The 18,944-nt window shown below is 44.9% G+C and overlaps 1 protein-coding gene across 5 annotated transcripts in view; it reads right to left on the bottom strand.

The window, feature by feature from the left end:
• The window catches only part of LOC124421586 (protein groucho-like), an 84,747-nt gene that overhangs the window by 33,583 nt on the left and 32,220 nt on the right, over nucleotides 1–18,944 (bottom strand). For 4 of the 5 annotated variants that reach the window (XM_046956939.1, XM_046956941.1, XM_046956942.1 and 1 more), the window contains exon 4: nucleotides 11,519–11,563. The exons of the other annotated variant lie outside the window; for it this stretch is intronic. In XM_046956939.1, the coding sequence (XP_046812895.1) occupies nucleotides 11,519–11,563 (45 nt within the window). The remainder of the gene's footprint in view (nucleotides 1–11,518; nucleotides 11,564–18,944) is intronic. 5 annotated transcript variants of the gene reach the window in all.

The following is an 18,944-nucleotide window of genomic DNA, read 5'->3' as shown; positions in this document are numbered from 1 at the left end:
ATATCATACCGAGATTACAAATCTCATGCAAAACGCGAACGTAACTCGATTAGTTTGATTAAATCGCAACCTCGATCTTTCCTCTATTCGTTAACGATTCTTCTCTCTCTTTTTCTCTCGCTCTCTCTTTCTCTCTCTCTCTCTCTCTCTCTCTCTCTCTCTCTCTCTCTCTCTATTTTTCTTTCGAAAATTTCAAAAAGACTGCAATAGATAGAGAAAAATAAGATGAAAGAAAAATGATGAAAAATCGTTTTCAAAGAGCCGATCACGAAAAGGCAGCCTTTGCATAAAAGAAAACGAACGAATACGAACGAAATGAGGAACGAAGAGGTACTGAAAAACAGATTCGATTGCATCTGGATCAAACGATCTCTTCCGCAGACGAAGACTGCAGCAGCGCCTCGGATCGATGACGAACGAATTGCAAAGGACGAAGAGAAGCTTACACGAGAGTGCACACATATAGATCGAGTGTTGGTGCAGTGTTGGCAATGCTGCCAGTAGTAGTGTAGGTCTTTGGGGGTTCGTGCCGAGGCAGCCACCGAAGACGAAGAGCAATCGACAATGCGGAGGAGGGCCGGCCATTATGTGCGAACGTTCGAGGGTAAACAGGCTGCAATCAATTCCGGGGGTTCATCGTGGTTGCTGCTTCGTGGAGTGGGCTGACTTGAAGTGGTCGCCGTTTAGAGAACGTAGACACCCCTCGTACGTGTGCACCAACGTCTATACCCACCCTCTTCTGCTTTCGACGGAGAAAGATGGGATGAGAGAGGGAGAAAGAGATGGAGGAGAGAGAAGAGTATATATATATATATATATATATATATATATATATATATATATATATATAGGAAGACTCGACTACACAGACGAACACCTACGTAGAAACGTTACCCACACCTGGAAGCTTTGCCATCAACGAGTTGCACTATAATCGCGAATACGAGACGAGGAGCGGCTAAAGGTAGAATGTAGAGAGTGATAGGTAGATAGAAAGAAAGGGAGAGACCGAGAGAAAGAGAGAGAGAGAGAGAGAGAGAGAGAGAGAGAGAGGCGAAGAGAGAAGATGGGAAGTGAAGTGGGCCTACTACGAGGTCGGGAATGAAGACGGAAGAAGGAGCGATGGAGGAGGATAAGTGGCCACTCGAGCTTCACGGCCGAGAGGAGGCAAAGGAGGGTAAGAGAAAAGGTAGGGGAAGCAGGAGGATGAGGAAGAGGGGGAGGATCCAACAGACGGCGAAAGATCAGGATGTTTGGATGTTTGAACGTCGGAGTGCTGTCTCAGCACTCGAGTATTCCTCTCTCTCTCTCTCTCTCTCTCTCTCCCTCTCTCTCTCTCTCTCTCTCACTCAGTCTCCACTCTTCTCTATTCGAGTGGCTCGACCCCCCGTGATACTTCGATACACCGGGTGTCCGCCGACGTATCGGCCTTCGGGTTGACCGAAACAAATCGATGCCGCTGGAAGAGAAGTGAATTTATAGCCACTTGTATTTTTTTCCATTCTTCGAGAGTAAAAAATATTTGTACATACAATGGTAAAATGAAGATCGATCGAAACTCGACTTGAGATGCATGAAGGATTTCAATTGAACGTTGAATTCGAGGGAACAAATGATTATCGTTAAGCGTTAAACGATCGAGTAAAATCAATCGACGTTAATAAGGCTTACACGATGTACACAGAATCCCTGGCTCTTGTACGGACAAGCCCGAGCTCGCCAGCGTAGGCGGTTACTCGAGAATGTCGATTACCTTCGAGTATCTAATTACCCGTCGGCCTCCCCTTCCACCTCTCTCGATTCCACTCTTACCGCACGGGTCTCCAGAAGTCGTCTTCCTAGTAATCTTCCCCTTCGTCGTCCTTCCGAAAGAGAACGAGAGAACGATCGATCAACGTGTTAGTGGGTTACGGCCGGCAAATAAGCGCCACTCAGGATATTAGACGAGGGAGTGAGAGGAGGAGGAGAAGAGAGAAGGAGAGAGAGAGAGAGAGAGAGAGAGAGAGAGAGAGAGAGAGAGAGAGAAAGGTGCTATTGCGAGAGCTTCTGCCGGTGCCAGCAGCCAATAACAACGGGTTGGCTTCGCCCAGCTATTAGGAGGGATGTACCGGTAGGTGTTAGGAGGGAAGCTTGCTAAGGCTGCCAAGAGATTGCCGAGTTACGAAGACGCTCCCGAGCGTTACGAGCTCGTATCGCTGTTACGGCATTCCTAATTGGTCGTTTATATACGGCTGCTCGTTTACCCGAAGACTGTCGTGCCGTTCCAGCGGCTTCCTCAGCCCTTCTCTCCATGCTCTTCTAACGTTTCCATCTTGTCGGCTCGAAATTCCATTAAATGAGTAGCGTCTAGTAACACAAAATTTCAAAATCCGAATTTGTCTACGAATCTACAAAGGATACTTTAAGTTTGTTATCTTAAGAGAATATCAGAACCATCTCCCGATCTTTGACTTTGAACAAACATTTTCATGAAATTCGTGTAAAGATCCTCCTCCGTGGTCGGTGCACACAGACTACCTAGCCAAACAATCACCAGCAATAGAGGTATATAGCCGTATAGAGAACTGATGGACGAGTAGGAGAGTTCGCGGCGTTTTGACCGCAAGCGAGCGAGTAGCTTCGATCGGCTAAAGAGAAAGGGAAGATATATAGAGAGCGAGAGAGAGAGAGAGAGGGAGAGAGGGACAGTCCGGTCTGTTGGCGATCCTGGCCGCAAACACGAACAACGATACATTCGTGTGTAGAGGTACGGTGGGCACTCTCTGGTCGAGACGATGCGAGGCCAGCAGAGACCACTAAGCCCACCTGATATATCCTACCCTCTTACTGTCTCTCTCTCCCCCTCTCTCTTGCTCTCGCTCTCTCCCGTGCACACTCCAATGCACTCACCCTCACGCCAAGCCCTTTCCTTTGCACCGTGGGCCAGGCGGCCGCTTTCGAACCACAAGCCGCAACGGACTACTGCCTTGATTAAACGCGCCATAGACCGCCATTATCGCTGATTGCGCTAAACATTAACGGACTAGCCGCCAGAGCCGACCTCTATCTCCTCGCCCTACACTTTGGCCTCTCGATTTCGAGTTCGAGTACGCTATCCCTTCGCTCGTGTTACAGATTATTGCCGATTAAATCGATTTCAAGTGTTCCAATATGAATCGTAGAGCTTGAGGATTCTGTGATTAAATGTCTTTCAAAATGTATGCGTGCGTTCGTGCATACGCGTGGGCGTTTGTTAAATTTAAAAATAACTTCTTGTTTATTTTGGTAGATGGTGAAAAAGAAACGGTAAAGGGAGAATACTCATTGGGAGTAGTCATTGAAACGTCGTTCGAAAAAAAGAAAAAAAAAAGAAAAGATAAGGAAAAAAAAATAAGACAAAACAGGGAGAAGTAGGAGTGTTGTAGACGATTGTATAAGACTCGTTTCCATCTTAGTCGACGCAAATACGACCGCGGTAATTAACGCGGAGGCGCTGAAAACACGCCGGAATGATATCCGCTGTGCCACGAAGCGAGCAAATTAGTGCCGTGACTCCGAGCAAGAACACCCTTTTCCCTGGCGCCCTCGTTAAGTTTTCTATCTCTCCCTCACTTGCGTTCCTCTTGCGCACCTCTTGCTCTCCCCCCGCCTCTCTCTCTCTCTCTCTCTCATCCGACAGCCGGTCGCCTCAGGCTCGTTTGCACGACGCGACAAGGAAGACAAGGACAACGATGTCGACGACGTCGCAGAGTCGACGAGACGAGAATTCACATTGTGAACGCGACTTTACGAGCGGTAGCAGCACACCGCACGCCCACCACCGAAATACCCAAGGAATTATAGTCGACGAGCGACCCTTCGTAATTCCACGATGAACATAGAGGAAAACAAGACCGTCGTCCTAGAGGTTAGCCCACAGGATATAATTAACTTAACGCGGGAGGAATAAAGCCCACCTGAAAGGACGTCTCGATTAATTGGAAAGTCTCGGCCGGTTTTGGCGGTACGATTAAATTCTCATGATTCATTGCGAACAGCAACGAGAGAACAACAACGATAACACGCTTGGAGCCACGCTTCGACGATAAATGTCGAGTGATCGTTCTCTCTGATTATTCAAACGTAAATGGATTATCCCGCGCGCGCGCGTGTCACTAATTAGTTCTCGACGAAACACACCCGTAGGTATTTCTTTTCTTTATCATCCTTTCTTTTATGATGACTCTTGAAAATCGTAACATGTAAATCGACCTTGGGATCGAGTAAAAGGAAACGATCTTATCGAATGCGATCGTTGTATACGTTTTTTTTCTTCCTTTTTTCTTTTTTTATCGTCCTTCGCTCGTCGTTTCGAGTTACTACGTATCCATGGAAAAGGGTTTTCCTAAGGGAATAACGGGAAAAAGAAGGAGGATAGTAAGCGGCGATCTCTTAACGACACCCCCGTGACTATGGAGAAGGTCGGAGGGTTTTAGCTCTCTCGTTGATAGCCGGCATAACGCTAACGTCAGGGCATCGATATAAAAGTGTAAAGCAACGAACATAAAGCGAAGGAAGGAGAGCTCGGAGACTTGCCGTTAGATAGAGCGTAAATAAGCCCACGGCGTAGATCCTTTTCTCTTTTCGCAGGGGTATCGTTTCGTTAAAACAAATGGTATATATCGTATCGATGTTAGAAATGAAATGATATTACACCTAGGTAGTATCATTAAATGTGGGTACTTTGGCAAAGCAGGAAAGTACAAAAAAAAAAAAAAAAGAAGAAGAAAAAAGAAAAAACTCGAGACTCGTAAATGTAAGCGTAGAAGAAACTCGTTCACAAATTTGAACCGAGGTAAAAATAAAGAAAAAAGGATGAGTTTCTCTCGCGGTGAACGCAAAAGTAGAGGACTCCTCGTAAAAGTTCTGCGAGCTATAAAAGCGATCCCCCAACGCGCTCCTGGGGTAGTTACGGCGACGTCCGAAGCTTAACGCGAGAAGAATATTTGGAGCTGTGCGGTGATACTACTACCTCCGAAGGGTCTTTCGGAGAACGGACGAAGAGCACCCTCCTTCTTAGTAGCCCTTTCCAACAAAGTTAACGACCTACGACGGTATGTCGGAGGATGCTTGGGCTAGAAAAGCAAGAAATTTAAGTACCCATTCGAAGACGCGAGAATTAAGCGAGTCCTCTCTCTCTCTCTCTCTCTCTCTTTCTCTTCCGTATTTCTCCCTCGAGCGGCTCTGAGTAGTAGGTACTTCCTGAATCTTGAATTCGATATAAAAAGGAAACGACGCGTGATGAAAATTCATGCCGTTTACGCGACTCTTTGCGAAGTTTTCGTCAAAGCGTTTCGTCCCGATAAGGATCGCGGTATTGGTGTTTTTTTTTCTTCTTCTTCTTTTTCTTCTTTCTTCGTCGATGGAACGAATATCGAGGTCCTCTGCGAAACGAGCTCCGACGGTAATTAAAAATCAGCCAGCGTTCGTCGTACCACCCAATAAAACGCGTTTCGATTCGTCGGGGTTTCCTTTTTAGAAAATTTCAAAGCCGGTTCTCGCGTTGCTCGTGTAGCTTAGACGAAATTTTCATAAAGGGACGGCTCTCTGCATTTTCGCGACGGAGAGACGAGTCACGCGTCAAAGCTAATAGAGAGAAAGTTTGAGAGAGAAAGAGAGAGAGAGAAAGAGAGAAAAAGGTGGGGATAACCTCGCAGGAAGCGCATCGCTCGAGTGGATGCATTCGTCTAGCTGGGAAATATCGGCATTAGCTTCTCCTCCTCTCGCTCCTCCCAACCTCTGACTCTCTTTCTATTCGTGGAAAAGAGAGTCGCTCTCAATTCAGTACGCGGTATTTCCAGGCAGCCGAGCTGCCCCGGATAAAACCTTTTCGTATCTCGCATCGTCTCCGTGCAGCATTCTTCCTCCGGTAGTGAAGCAAAAAATTCACTCGTCACACGGACGCTCGGATAGGTGTGCGAATATATGTTTGTATGTGTTTGTTGTTGGGCGGTGTAGCAGTCTAAAGGAGAGCAAAAGAGAGAAAGAGAAAGAGAGGATCGAAGCCGGTGTCGGTTGAAAGAACTTATCGTGTTGGGAGATCGCGAGCGCCGAGAGAAGACGTGTATCGAATACGTGGTGGCCCGCTTCGTACTGCGAATACCACCGTGCTGAAAGAATAACACATGCGCGTTCTCTCCCTCCCTCTTTCTCTCTCTCTCTCTCTCGCTCTCTCTCTCCATCTATCTATCTATCTATCTATCCATCCATCTATCTATATAATACACATGCGCGCACAAACGTACATGTACCTACACGTATAGACGCGGCGGACGAAATACGGCGAAGGATAAAAAGAATGTAGAAACGTGCGCGCCGCGGCTGGTAGACATTTCTGTGTATATTTTATCGTGCACATATTGCGACTCGTTCCTCCGCGGCCACGCCAAGCCACACAACGCGCGCACGTGTACGCGCATACAAACACAGTCGCTTCGTAAAGGGGTTCTGGGGCGAGAGGAAGAGAATGAAATGGACGAGCGGAATACGGGATGGAGATGGTTGGAGAGAGTATGCTCGGCTAAGGCAGACAGAGAGAAAAGAGAGGCTGGCGCGTAGTAGACGCGTGTATGGGAGATGGAGGAGTGGCCCTGGAGGGGACCGTGGAGGGACCGTAGAGGGGGACCGTGGAGGGGCGAATGGCTCGATTTTTCCGATAGCGAATTTTGCTCTTCGTTTTTTCCCCGACCACAGAGCGCGGCAGCGAGCCTGTGAAACCAGCCTCCCTCGTCGGCAGCCACACCACTCGCCCCTACCTATCCTCCCACCCTCCAGGATGCATCGCGTTTTCCACCCGTTCGCTCGTTCCTCTCGACCTCGCCCTTTTTCTCTCTCTCTCTTCTTTTGCAACCTCCATCTGCTCTCTTTCACTCTGCTTCTCTGCTCCTCTCTACATACTCATGTGCGCGCGCGCACGCATTCTCTCTCTCTCTCTCTCTCTCTCTCTCTCTCTCTCTCTCTCTTTATCTATCTCTATTTATCTCTATCTCTATCTCTCTCCTATGTAGACACGGGGACCGAAGCAGCGACGTTGCTGCTGCTGCTGCAGACACAATAAAAAGGTGGAAAAAACGAGAGCTGGTAACGGGTGCGTGTGTGTGTGCGTGTGTACGTGCGCGCGCGCTCGCTGCCGTACCAGCTTAAAGTCACCCCTCTCGCGAGTACCGATGATAGTAGGATAGAGAGGGAAGTTTTTGAGGGAGGGAGCATCGCATTGCGCGTCGGACGCTTTCGAGAGGTTATTCATGAAGCACCTGACGAGATTCCTCTCCTCGAGCATGCTTTTTCGGGGTGGTACGCCGCGAAATTAATGAAGCCTAGATTTGCGGTCATTCAGGGGAGATTGAAAACGGGCTCTAGTCGAAGCTCCACGCGACGAAGGGACTCAGCCAACCTCGACCTCAGCATATCACGAATTACTACTCCTTTGAGTTCGTCGCAACTACAAGAGAACGACGAATTCGTTATTCATCGTAAAAAGGCGATAAACTGTCGTCATCTGCTTCTCCAAAAGTATCAACGAATTTTTTCTTCATCTCTTTTTTCTGCCGAGCAGTAGAAAGAGAGAGAGAGAGAGAGGGGGGAGAAGAGAAGGAAACAGTGGGATCGCCGATGGAAAATCCTTCTTTTATCGGCGAATTAATAATCCCACCGCAGACAAGATTATTCGAACGAGTAACAATCGATTCGTTTCGATTCTCGTTTTGTACCGGACTTTGAAATGGACTAATTTGGTCGTCGTGGACCGCGAGCAAATTCAAATTAAAAAAAAGAGAAAAGAGAGAGAGAAAGAGGAGGGGGAGAGAGAGGGGGGAGCGTTCTCGTTGGGTATGGCGGAACGGACAGGACGCGTCGTCCTCGAAAAGGCCGATTCTACGCTATCGACCGGCCAATATTCTGTGGCGCTTTTTCGCGGACGTGCTCGTTAAACCGATAAATGAATAATGAGCGAACTATATGGGGTGGATAGAGAGACAAGCGAGAGAACGAGCGAGGGTGACGCTGCCGGTGTGCTGCTGCTGCTGCTGCTGCTGCTGCTGCTACTGCTGCCGTTGATAGTGATGGTAACCAGAAGAGCGACCGGGAGGAAGAGGGTAAGGGAATGGGAAGCAGCGAATCGGACGCAAAACAACGAAATCGAATCACTCGCGGTGGCCGTCGGTACTTTTCATGCGTGAATTTTCCAACTGCCCGACACGTATTGCAGAGCGCCCCGGAATCGCTGGTAATAGCGTTAGTAAAATCGAGAGTAATGCCCGAAAACATTTACAATACGCGTCGCTTCCTGCAAATAAAAACGGGACCGAGTCCCGGTGATCGTCGCGCCGCAATAAAAACCCAGCGTGCGACCGTGATCGTCGTTCCGTGATGCGAAACGATAAATAAAAATCGAACGATATCAAAGTCCGAGAGAGATAAAGATAGATAGATAGAGAGAGAGAGAGAGAGAGAGAGAAACCTCGCTTCATCGGCGCGTAATAAATAACGACTGCGGATGAAATATCAAAACGGTCCATCTTTTATCCGACACACAGAGATTGCACGAATTTCCTTTTACAACTTTTCTTTCTTTCTTTATTTTTTTCTTTTCATTTTCTTCGGACTTAAACGTAGTCATCAGAAAATGTGTCACGGAAGAAACTTTGATACTCTAATTATCTCCGGAAATGCGCCAGCTATCGTACTTAATTACGCGATAAAAAGGACAGAGGAAAAAAAAGACGAAAAAAAAAGAAGAAAAAAAAAAAAAGAGTTAAAACTCGTCGGAGCGCGAAGCGTGTCGGTCACGGACGATTATTTAGCGTGGCACAAGTGTCGAGAAATAGAGGAAAGGGAGGATGGGGAAAACGTAACAGGTCGGAGCGCACCGGCCGGATGAATGATGACGATGACGGTAATTGTCAAGCATTACCCCGCGTTAATTACGCGTCGTTGTGATAGCGGGTCGCGTTTACATCGACACTTACATCGAGCAGAGTCGGTCGATTAATACGTTCACCCACTCGGCCCCGGTATACCTCGATAAATTTCATTCGACGTTTCACGAGCGAAGGGGGAAATATTTTGCCCTTTCGCAACTCCCCCAACCCTTCCTCACTCTCTCTCTCTCTCTCTCTCTTTTGCGTTCGCCATCCCCTTTGTATTCGGAAACGCGATTCACTCCCCATTCGACACGTCGTACTTTTCGTTTTATTATCATCGTCATCGTTCTCGCGATCGTCGCTTAACGCGAAATCTCGAAAAATAGGAAGAGCATCGTATACGATGATGCACGAGTTTTCTCGTAAACTACGTGGTCGAATCGCTTGATTTGTAAACTGTACAAATTACTCGCTGGTACGTAGTCGCGAAAGAACACATGTGTGACGTGTCAATGTGAAAAAAAAAAAAAGAAAAAGAAAAGAAGAAAGAAAGAAAGAAAGAAAATAAAATGGAATTCGTGTTTCTTCTTTTAGAAAGAATAGCGTGGCCATTCCCCTTCAGAAAAATGTCTCTCTTTCTATTCTATCTCTCTCTTCACTCTTCGACTATTCCACGACGATTCTCTCTTTTAGTTTCGATCCGCACGACCGTCGGCTAATTTATGAATCGTCCCGTGCCATTTCTTCTTTACTCCTGTGTCTTGCTCGAGTAGGTAGGGAAATATAGAAGAGAAGAGACGGAGGAGGAGGAGAAAGAAAGAAAAAGAGAAAAGGAGGGTTCGAGCTAAGAGAGCGAACTCTCTTTCGCCCGGCCGACACGAAGTCCGATTTACGATTTGCGGGGCGCATCCGCCCGGAATAAGAAGAAAAGAAGGAGGAAATCGTGCTTGAGAATGAAAGAGACAGAGATGGAGAAGGAAGAAGGAGGAAATAACGGGGCCGACTGCTAAATATTCAATAAACGCGAACATTATTCCTGGCACGTCGACTACTACGACGACGACGACGACGACGACGACAACGACGACGACGACGACGACGACGACGACGACGATGACGACGACAACGACGAAGAAGGCGAGTTAAGGAAAGAAGGAGGTAGTATAATTCAGATGGAAGGGAGGTGAAAAGAGAGAAAGAGATGAAATGAGAGCGCAGGCCCAAAGGAGAAGAAAAAGAAACAAAAGAGAGGAGGGAGGAGGGCTATTTATCTTCGCGAGTTCGTGATCGAGATTTTGTGCGACTTGGAAAGATGTTCTCGTCCCGGGCATACATCGTATGCTTGCCGTACGCTCTCGCCTCCTTTAAATAATCCGTGACGATATTTATGAGCCTTCCGCGCACTACGAAAAGCCGCACTCTCTCTCTCTCTCTCTCTCTCTCTCTCTCTCTCTCTCTCTCTCTCTCGCTCTCTCTATCTATCTCGTATACGCGCACGCTTTTTACGTAAAACCGTCGCTTTAGGCTCCGACATCTTTTTACCAACATCCACAGGCCACCTTTTCGTCGGGATATTAACGCGAACCTAATAAATTTTCTACCTAGCACTCCTGCGAGATGGAAGAGAAGGCGCGTTTTTTGCTCGAAAAAAGAAAAGTGTGAGAAAAAAAAAAAAAGAAAAAAAAAAGAAAAAATAAATCGTCCATCCTCTCTATCCTAGCTTTCTCGTTTGCGCGATAAATCTCGACCGCGAGGAAAGAACGAGGAAAAGAAAAAAGGAAGAGAAAAAGAAAATAAAGAAGGCGTTGAAAATGAAGGTAAAGATGGTACACGCGCGTAATCGAACGTTCTCTCGGATAAAAAGATATAAAAGCTATCTAATATACCTTGGCTGTGCGTCGCGAATGAAACTCATCTTGAAATAAATTTCCCCTCTTGGAATCGTACGTATGTAGAAGTTTATCCGAAAGATATCGACGATTTATATTCGAACGTATTTGAACGTAGTCTAAGGGTATATCAAAAGTTATATCAAAGCGCAATCTCCTCACCTTTGTACACCGAAAGCCGCAATTTTCGTCCCGGTCGAAAATAATCGATGAAAAACCTGAAAGTTATGATCGCAATCTTCTCGTATACGAACACATTTTATACTCGTTCAAGAGTATATAAAGAAAAAATAAAAAGAAGAAATCTTTAAATGATCTTAAGAATAAATGTCGGCATTCGTTCCACTAGTCGATTCGACGGGAAATTGTTCTCGAGAACGACGGGATTGAATAATTTCTCTTGTGGAACTCCCGAAAGCCCACTCTACTATTCTTTCCGGCGAGCTTTTCACGATCTTCAACGAAGAGAAAGCCGTTCGCCAAGAAGGTCACCATGCTATTTGCATGTTATTACCTTGTTTACATATTTATTCAATAGCCACGACCCCGAGGGTTCGGATATCACCCTTCTAATCCGAGCTTCCTCTTCTCGTTCGGCCCTTTAATTTTGGATTAAAGCGTTGCGCGCCACGAGTTAGGCCGACCGATTAATAAGTCAAGCATTTGACGTCACGCGTGCTCATGCATCGCGACTAGTAAAGTTATACTTATCTTCGTAAATATACTTATATGAATTTTTTAACTACTCACTTGTTTATGCATCTCCACGTTGAGCCCGTACGACATCTCGTAGTACTGGAAAAAAAACGAAAAAAAACAAGAAAAGTAAACAGTTTCATTAACATAACTTTTGTATATGATTTTTTGTTTTTGTATATCAGACAAACTTATCATGAAAACTTATGAATGGCGAAAGATAACTACGTATGACATAAATTATTATTCATCGAACGTAAAGAAGCGATTACAAAACATACACCGAGTAATCCGATTAGCATTATCGATCTGTCGAGGAGTGTTTCCGAATCCGGATGGAATTATCTGGAGCGCGAGAAAATCGATAGGCTGCTTAAATTTAAAAACGAGTCTCTTAAAAAGCATCCCTCCCTGTCCCTCCCTCCCTCTCTCTCTCTCTCTCTCTCTCTCTCCTCGAAAAGTATCTTTAAAATAGCCGACATGGACTGCCGAGTCGAGATTACATCGATCGAACGAGATTAGGAGATTACGGAAAGCGGACCAAATTGAGCTGTAATGCGAGACCACGGCGAGCACGAAGAGAAAAGAGAGGAGAGGAGAGGAGAGGAAGAAAGGGAGAAGGGATAAACGGCGTGGCGTCGAGTAAATGAGAAAACGAGAAGGAGGAAGAGAAAGGAAAATAGGAAGAAAAGGAAGTAGTCGTTTGGTTCCCCACGTCCCCCATTCCTCTCCATCTTTCTACCACACTAAAGGATCTCACGCGAGTTTCAGAGCTGCTGATTCCGGCGGCGATCCAAGACCGGTTTCTCGTAACATCGTTTCTACATCGTGTGTACAAGAGCCCGTCGTCGGCATTCGCTTTAACTAATTCAAGCGCGTCTACAGCCAGCCAAGGCAGGGGTTCTTCCATCGATTCAAATTTTTCGACTAGGATCAATATGGAAGATATTTCGTTTGTTCTTTCTAGGTAAATATGTGTCAATAGTCGGAACAATGCGACAAACCGTTTGTACATCGATCGGCGCCTCGGTAATTGTTTAATCGAAATAGAAAACGAACGGTTCTCTTTGAACCATTGGCTTTTCTAAAACAACTAACGCAAAACATCGAACGCGCGTCGAAGAGAGCAAGAGAGAAAAAGGGAAGAGAGAGGAGAGTCGATTCGACACTCTACCCTCGGCTTTTTGTTACAACTCTCGCGCCATTGAGAGCCGCGAATCGCGATTCGCCGTTTGTTGCCGGCGCTCGCCGCAGATTTCATAGGCACGACGGTAAAGTGGACGATAAAAGTGCAACGCTACAGGACCAGGAAAAAAAAGGAGTAACTGTTGATATCTGGTTGGCACCGAGTTGTACCAGTGCTACCGGCGGCCCGCAAAAAGAGCGCGAGACTGCGTTTAGCTCGCGCGAGTTTACTACAAACTGGAGAAAAAAGGAGGAAACAAAAGAGAGAGAGAGAGAGAGAGAGAGAGAGAAGCAATGGTCGTGGTAGATGTGGAATAAAATTTCATAGTTTGCTATTTTAACGAGCGTACTATACAACCATCGCTTTATTTCTCCGAGAAGAGAAAGAATGTTATACGGTCATCTCGTCGGGCGGTCTTTACTGCTTTGTCGATCGTAAAACCTTGCGCTTCGACCTACAGAGAGTAACTTGTTATAAAACTGTGTGTCTCTGCAAGGAGCCTGGATATCGAGAAAAATAAAAGTACTTTTCAAAATTATTTCCTACATTTTCAAGTTGAAATTTCGAAAGGGGGAAAAAAAAGCGACATTTGTTTGGCCTATTCCATGTCGATATATAATATCTCTATCGAAATGAGAAATATTAATAATTAATTTAATCGTTGCTCCGAGTTCACCATGAGCGTAAACAAAGTGTCACTAAGTTTCATCCCAGCAGCCGGAATAACGCTCGTTTGGGAATTTAATCCAAGAGGCGTGGGCAGAAGCGTTAAGCGACGAGGATGCCACGGAGCGAGGCGTGTAACGAGCATTAAGCTCGCCAAATATCGTGAAATTCAGCGAGAGAACAGGAGAAAGAGTCGGTATTTCGTGGGGGACTTGCGAAAGACCGGGAAAGGGAAATGGAGAAGAGAGATAACGTGGAAGGGGAAAGTGGAAAGAGGCTGATTAAGAAAGGCAACGAGACGGTGGTGGAACTGTGGCGTAGCTTGCGGAGGATCGTCGTCGTCTTCTTCGTCGTCGTCGTCGTCGTCGTCGTCGTCGTCGTTTCACCGAAGTAATTGGCCTTTAATTAATAGACTTTCCCCGGTAGCAGCGAGCTCCGTCGGAACCGAGGTCACGATCTTAATTATCGCGAGAGACCGAGAACGTCACTTTAGCGAGGATGCATTTAATAGGAGAGACTTCTATCCTCATGGTTCCGTGTTTTATGGAAAAATCGAGGAAGGCGATGAAAATTCAACGATAATTTCTCTTTGCGCGTATACATTCGAGAACGCAACTACCAATTATTATTATCCCCATTGAGAATCCTTTTTCACGTATTCTACTTCTCTCTCTCTCTCTCTCTCTCTTTTTCTTCCAATTTTTCACGCTACACGCGTAATTTCACGCTCGCGCATTCAACGAGCCGCAGTTTTTACTCTTTATTACGCTCTCTTTCCTACTGCATTCGAGCCGCATTTATCTACTCATTTCGCCGCAAGGACGACGAGTGTGATGCAATTCGATGCTTCCAACTAACCGGAACACGCTTCAATGATATTCGTCGACTTACGTACCGGCGTAGTATCATCGTTAATCTCTTTCCTTGCTTGTTTCCTCTTTTTTATTTCCACGGTTTTACTAGCAATTAAAATATTAATACAACAATAATATTTTACTGACGAACGCGTCAATCTGAAAAAGAAAACTAAAGAAACGTTATTACGCTTCCTCTTTTTTCCTTAGTCTTAGCATTCTTAAGAAAATACAAATCCCCGAGAAGTTTAACGCGCTTTCCTTAGCTTTTTATTAAGTCGTCGTAAAACAAAGTTACTATCTATTCAACGCTATCTCCACCTTCCATAAACCAGAGCCTAAAACGGTTTTTAAAGATCTAAAGGAAGGTGAACGAAGAAAAAGAGAGATAGAAATAGAGAATAATAATAGAAAAAGAAAAAGAATGAAGGAAGGAAGGAAGGGAGACGAAGAAGAAAGAAAAAAAGGAAGTTTAACGTTAATTCCGATTCTTTCATAAGCGCGAGAAGTAGCGCGCGTTGCCAGTAATAAAGGGTCAACTTTACGCTTATCGTTATTAGATTTCCACGGCTCCCCCTTCTTTCCACGTCAAAGCCGAGTTACGAGCGCAAAAAGTACCGACCGAGTATGAAGGAGAGAAAGAGAGAGATGGCCATTGTTTGCCCTGAGAGAACTCGTTTCTTTGATGTTACCCGAACCCGAGATCCTCCGAACGATGAAAACGATTCCATGGCTGTACGTTCTCGAATAAATGGACGATATCGATCGCGATCAATATCTCGAGTAGATAGACTAGTAAAGAAGAGGAGGGGAGGGGAGAGAGAGAGAGAAAGAATCTAATGGATCCCCTTTACGCGTTCTCTTTCGATGGACCCTTATCTCGTACTCCGATCGACCTTCGATACCTCGAATACCGTGCGAAAAGCGTGCCCTTAAAAGAATCCAATACGTAAAAGGACTGAGACACGAGGAAGGTAGAATTTTGTCTTCGATTTCGTTCCATATTCGATTTCTTCTACGAGTTTACGAGAAAATTATTGAGAAAAGTGAAACTAGCTTGAGCCTAGTCGACGCGTTGATAGTTTACCTACTACTATGCGTGGAACGTTGTTCGCGCGCAAGATATGCGTATTCGCGTAATGAAGCGATCGTGTAAATTCGACGAAGCGTAAACGAGATGGTAAAGTTAACGGCGCTCTCCCTACATGTATACTTGTATGCTCATAAACCATCGCGTCAATGCTCTTTGTCGCGTTTTACAATCAACTTTCTCTCGCGTAAATCGCCGCTCGATACGTTACCTATCTCCAAATCGATAATAGACCTTCCTCCCAATTGCACATAATCTTTCTAGAATTAGAAATGGGGAGAGAGAGAGAGAGAGAGAGAGAAAGAAAGAAAAAAAGAAAGAAAACGAAACGGAAATATAATGAATCGTGAAAACGATATTTTTGTACATTTTTCCATCTCTTTATAAGCGAATGTTTTCCGCTACTTTTCATCGATAACTCGCATCGCAAAGGCCAGATTCAATATGTATGATATAAATCGATAGAACGCCAGTAGTTCGAAGTAAAAGAGAAGCTTCGTCGAATGGAATCGCTTGAATAGAATTCTTAATGGATTCTCCTCACTCACCCATTCTCTCTCTCTCTCCTTCTACCATCTTTCCTACATCGTAATAACTCGTTTCTCCCGAGTCGCTCGAACCCCGATTATTAAATCAACACTCGACATCGATTACGAACTTTGTAACGATCCCGTTTTGAAACGAATCGATTTCACGTTAGACGTTTCTCGGCTCCTCTTACTACGCGCGTTGAAACGAAAAACGTTCATAAAACGAGTGATTCCTTTGAAAATCTCTTCGTCTTGTATAATTTACGCATCTTTCGAAAAAGCTAAAATTTCGGGGGGAGAACTTGTGCACAGCACGTAGCTACTTATATATACTCATACTTGTGTGTGTACATACACACACATACACATACATATATATATGTATATATATATATATATACATATAAATAAATGTACGTACAAGTGTAACGGGTGGATCGATGTAAACCGAAGGAAACGCTTGACGGGCGACGAGGCGATCTCCGTTCTAACTCGTAAAAGTTCACGAGCTCGACGATTACATGAAAGAGTCGTAAAAGCGTAATGGCCCTCGGGCTACGACGTCGTATAACGGCGTCGTGAGAGAAGCGTCTTCCTCTTCGTTTCTAACGCGAGTCTTCGTGTGCCCTCCGACCCCTTTCGATGCTCCGAACCTTTCGAAGAAAGGATTTCTTCGTGGTAAGGCCGAATCCGGTAAACGTGCCACGAACGACAACGACTGGATGCACCCGCCATCTGCACCTTCCATTATTTTCCTATTTTCTATCTCACTCTTCCTCCCTCCCTCCCTCTCTCTCTTTCTCTCTATTGCTCTTAAGAAGCAGTAGCTAAAGGTCGCGATTTGCAAACTTGCTTACAAACTGTAAACGAAGAAACGAAGTGGCGCAATGTGTGCTAAAGCGTTTGGATTGCGTCGACAAGAATGACATTTAACATGGATGCCGAGTGAAATCGTATTGTAGGAAAGAAAGATCGACGATATCTGGGGAAGATGCATCGATTATATAAATCGAAATATAAACTCGAGCCGATTGTACGTTTCGATAAACGAGCTATCATCGAGTAAAATCTGAAAGCGTAAATAGTCGGTGGCGAGCTCAATATCGATTGGAGATAGAGTCTCGATCAACGGGTAGATCGATCGTTCGTTCGTTCGTTCGGTCTGTTGGTCGGTCGGTCGGTCGGTCGGTCGGTCGGTCGAGCGGTCGATCGTCTGTGCAACGAACAGGTGTACGTACCTAACTAAATACCTTCTCTTTCTCTCTCTCTCTCTCTCTCTCTCTCTCTCTCTCTCTCTCTTGTATATACATATACATATACATATATATACCTGTTGCTGCGTGTCCGGCTTGCGAAACGATCCGATAAAATACATTTTTGTTACCTTCGAGGACGATCGATCATCGGCGGAGCGCGAGAAGCGAGCATGCCAGTAAAGGCTCTCTAATAACGAATGGACTCGTTTAGGCATCGAACCGATTGAGGGATGCCTATCGCGGCTATAATAACGAGAAATTCTACATACGTAGAAAGGCAGGCTCGCGTAAATTCGAATTCAAGTGCGTTAATCGTGGCCGCAGCGAGGGATCGCAAAATCGACGTGAGAAAATGGCGCGCCTAGTTCGTTGATCGAGATCGATCGATTTATCTTTCGCGTTGCGTGAATCGCCGGAAGTGCCACGTCCACGGCTGAGCGAACGGGCTGCATTTTATATCGTGCGATTTGCATCGAACGTAGTCACGCAGTCAACGAGCGTACCCTATAAATTATTGTACAAAGTTCGCTCTACGCTAGTAGCAATCGTGAATGAGAACGACGACGAAGACTACGATCTATCGCGATCGATACTCACTCGTTGTTGCATACGTTAACACGGTAAGTGACCTTCGACCTACTAAGATAGAGAGAAGGCACGAGTTTGCAGCTAATAAAGACACACGCATGACCGACGCGACGTAAGGTAATAACTAAGATCTACGGGCGAAAGTGCGGCTACGAGATCGCAAAAAGTGACTGCAAACAGGACTGTCGAGAGAAAGAGAGAGAGAGAACGAGTGGATACGTATACACAACATTACAGAGTACCTCGAGTGCCTGCGAATCTCGTTTGCGCTTTCAGCCGTAGCAAACGCGTGTCCGTGAAAATTGCTAAAGCTTTCGAGAAATGCTTATAGAATCGCACTTACTGGAGATATATATATATATATATATATACATACGCACACGTATATAAACTTACCTTGGAATTTCTCGCGCGAAGAAGAGTAGTCGAATCTACGAGTATTTTTCTCGACTCCTATCGTATACTCGTTTGGAAAAGCACTCTCCCGTTATTTTCATTAGCTAATGCAATGCTCATTTTTGTTTCCCGTTTGTTTACCATCCCTTCGACAAACGCCAAATGGAAACTCGTGAGAGTACAAAGGCAACGAAACGCGGCTTTCGTTTTAACGTAATTTTCTGAGACCGCGTATTCCGAAAGTGTTTCCTACGTTATACTCGTACGCTAATGTCGTATCAAGCGTTTGTTTGCTAGCAAGCTTTTGTTACAACAGAGTAGCCAAGAGTTAATTATATTATTAAAATATTAACAAAAAGAAAGTCGTTTTCAAAGTCTCTACGATTTGCTTCCAACTTTCTTTGCGTTAAAAAGAAAATTGAAATACTAACGCGGACATACGCGATCGCTTTAACGATATCTATGAAAATGATGTGCATCGCTTCTACGTATTTCAAATTCCATAGATATCGTTTCACTGAATTATTAAGCTTCCCTGCAAATTATAATTTATCGACCACTGAGAATCACCGATGCCATTTAATATAGCAATTTCATTAATAGACACGCAGCCAAATAAATTAACGGTATTTCGATCGTTGCACGAGAAGCACGTAGGTATATTATATATATAGCATATCCGATTAATTCGAGGGAACAAATTCCATATGAACGTTCGACGATAGTTGAAGAAGAATTACGCGATGAAGCTTGGAGAAAGAAATAATATCTATCTATCTATCTATCTATCTATCTATCTATCTATCTATATATATATATATATATATATATATATATATATATAAGAAAAAGATAAATAAAAAAAATAATAAACAATAAATACATAAAGAAAGAAAGAAGGAAAGAAAATGTAC

Source organism: Vespa crabro, chromosome 2 (assembly GCF_910589235.1).
Source record: "Vespa crabro chromosome 2, iyVesCrab1.2, whole genome shotgun sequence".
NCBI classification, from domain to species: domain Eukaryota; kingdom Metazoa; phylum Arthropoda; class Insecta; order Hymenoptera; family Vespidae; genus Vespa; species Vespa crabro.
This window is presented reverse-complemented; position numbering and strand designations above follow the sequence as displayed.